The sequence below is a fragment of the Pundamilia nyererei genome, unplaced genomic scaffold (assembly GCF_000239375.1).
Source record: "Pundamilia nyererei isolate P.nyererei 1_Seehausen unplaced genomic scaffold, PunNye1.0 scaffold00383, whole genome shotgun sequence".
Classification (NCBI taxonomy): domain Eukaryota; kingdom Metazoa; phylum Chordata; class Actinopteri; order Cichliformes; family Cichlidae; genus Pundamilia; species Pundamilia nyererei.
In genome coordinates this window covers 322046-324207 of record NW_005187784.1, presented here as the reverse complement: position 1 = coordinate 324207, position 2162 = coordinate 322046, and the positions used below count along the sequence as shown (strand labels likewise).

General features: G+C 41.3%; 1 protein-coding gene across 1 annotated transcript in view; it reads left to right on the top strand.

The window, feature by feature from the left end:
- LOC102201585 (inactive dipeptidyl peptidase 10-like) overlaps window positions 1-2162 on the top strand; it is a 77634-nt gene that overhangs the window by 21336 nt on the left and 54136 nt on the right. Inside the window, exons 2-4 of the mRNA XM_005752815.1 lie at window positions 1396-1510; window positions 1684-1779; window positions 1913-1926. Of these exons, the coding sequence (XP_005752872.1) occupies window positions 1396-1510; window positions 1684-1779; window positions 1913-1926 (225 nt within the window). The remainder of the gene's footprint in view (window positions 1-1395; window positions 1511-1683; window positions 1780-1912; window positions 1927-2162) is intronic.

The following is a 2162-nucleotide window of genomic DNA, read 5'->3' as shown; positions in this document are numbered from 1 at the left end:
AAAAAAAAAAAAGAAGAAGAAGAATCTGAAAACTGGCTGCTAGTACCAAGCTCAAAGGTAGCAAAACAAGGACTTAGCCATTAAATCAGCTTCAGTGCTCTGGAAATTTTGTGTTAACTTCACAAATTCATATTAAATTAAAATGTAATTAAAACCTGGAGATGTATTGTTAATGCTCTACAGCAAGTATCACACAGTAATCTGGACCCAGGGGCTCAGTTCATACATGATTTTTAAGCCTATGCAGTCTCTCTCTGCTATGTTTGATCTTTTTATGATGGTGGTTGGAGCACGCTCAAGCATCTCAGTCCCAAACGTCCCGTAGATGTTCAGTATGAAGGCCACAGCATCAAATTCAGTGAGCCTTTATTTCCTCTCTCATTTTGAAAGAGAGCACAGATTACAGCAGAGCCACAATTTTCTGTCCATCATTTAGTTAGTGAGTGAAATGGCCAAGGTTTCTTTGTCCTGTCTTCCTTTCCTCACCCCACACCAGTGGCAGATGGCTGTACCTCCCTGAGCCTGACTCTGCCGGAGGTTTCTTCCTGTTAAAAGGGAGTTTTTCCTTCCCACTGTCACCAAAGAGCTTGCTGATAGGGGCTCGTCTGATTGGTGGGGTTTCTCTATTTTCTTTGTATTATTGTAGAGTCTTCACCTTACGATATAAAGCACCTTGAGCTAACTGTTGTTGTAATGTGTCGCTATATAAATAATATGTAATTAAAATGAAGCATCAAACTTTATTTTGCTGGAGAAAGGTACAATTTTTGTATTTTTCCTTCTGTACACCAACACAGCAGAGTTTAAAACACTCAAGATGTGACTGACTTGGAGACCTTCAGCTTTAATTTAAGTGGTTTAATGACACTTTTGAATTAACTGTTTAGGAATTACAGCCATTTTTATACAAAGTATCCCATTTTTCTGAATGATCAAAAGTAACTGTATTAAGTTAAGAGTTGTGTGTGTGGTTGAGGCTTGTGGGGAGCTTCAGGGCAAATCCCTAACTGGTCCACAGCACCTCCAACTCACAGTGAGCTGCCAGCTGGTGCCAGATGTCATAAGATACCTTCACAGCTCTTGCAGAGCCCATTTCTTTATATCAGTACTGGGATGATATTTTATTGTCAGCGCCGTGTAAAAAAAAGTTTTCCTAGTTTGGTCTGGAAGAAGTTACACATAAATTCAAACTCAGCCACATGCAACACCTCTGGGATGAAGTGCAAGCTGGACCGCATTAAACAGCATCACTTCTGACTGAATGAGAGCAAAATCCCACAGCGAGCGTAGAGGCTGTTAGGACTGCAGATGAATTCTCGCAGTGTTCGAGTGACTCACACGCAGAGGCACAGTTTCTGATGATTAGTGTTTGTTTCTGACTTTCTGTGTTTGCAGGAGTATGTGGACGTCAGCCCTCCGCAGAGGAACTGGAAGGGCATTGCAATCTCTTTGCTGGTGATCGTGGTGGTCTGCTCGCTCATCACCATGTCTGTGGTCGTCCTCACACCCGGTATGTCAGCCTGTGGAGAGAGACAGGATGATGTTTCTAGCTTTCTAAACCATGCAAATATGTGTTTGTCAGAAGTACATGAATATGCTTTATAAGACACTTATAATCTGCAGCTCTGCGTTGGATGAATCTCTCACTGTAACCTGGAGTTCACCCATTTATTTGTTTTCCAGTTGAACTTCCCGGCAGCAGCAAGTCCAGGCTGACTGTGGCAGATCTTTACAAACCAGAGTTCAGCATTCACGACCCCGAGGCCAAGTGGATTAGCGGTGAGTGTTTACATGAAAAAAAAAAACACACACACAAAAATCCTCACACAAACAAAGATGTGTGTTGCTGAATATTTCGAGTCTGAGGTTTTAATCCTGCACAGAGTAGCAGCGTTTAAGTCTCCTTTTACAGAAAGAGAAGGAAAGGTAAAACTCACGTTGTATATAAAAGATGGACTTAATGTGCTGCCTAGGGCTGGGCGATATAACCCAAAATTCATATCTCGATATTTTTTAGCCGGACGGCAATATAAGATATATATCTCGATTTTTTTTAAAGCCATAACGTAAGAACAAAAAGAGAGTTCTTAGTCAAAGCTGTGTCCCAGATGTCACACGGGCACTTTTATTAACATACAGCATAGATGTACATGAAAAAAACT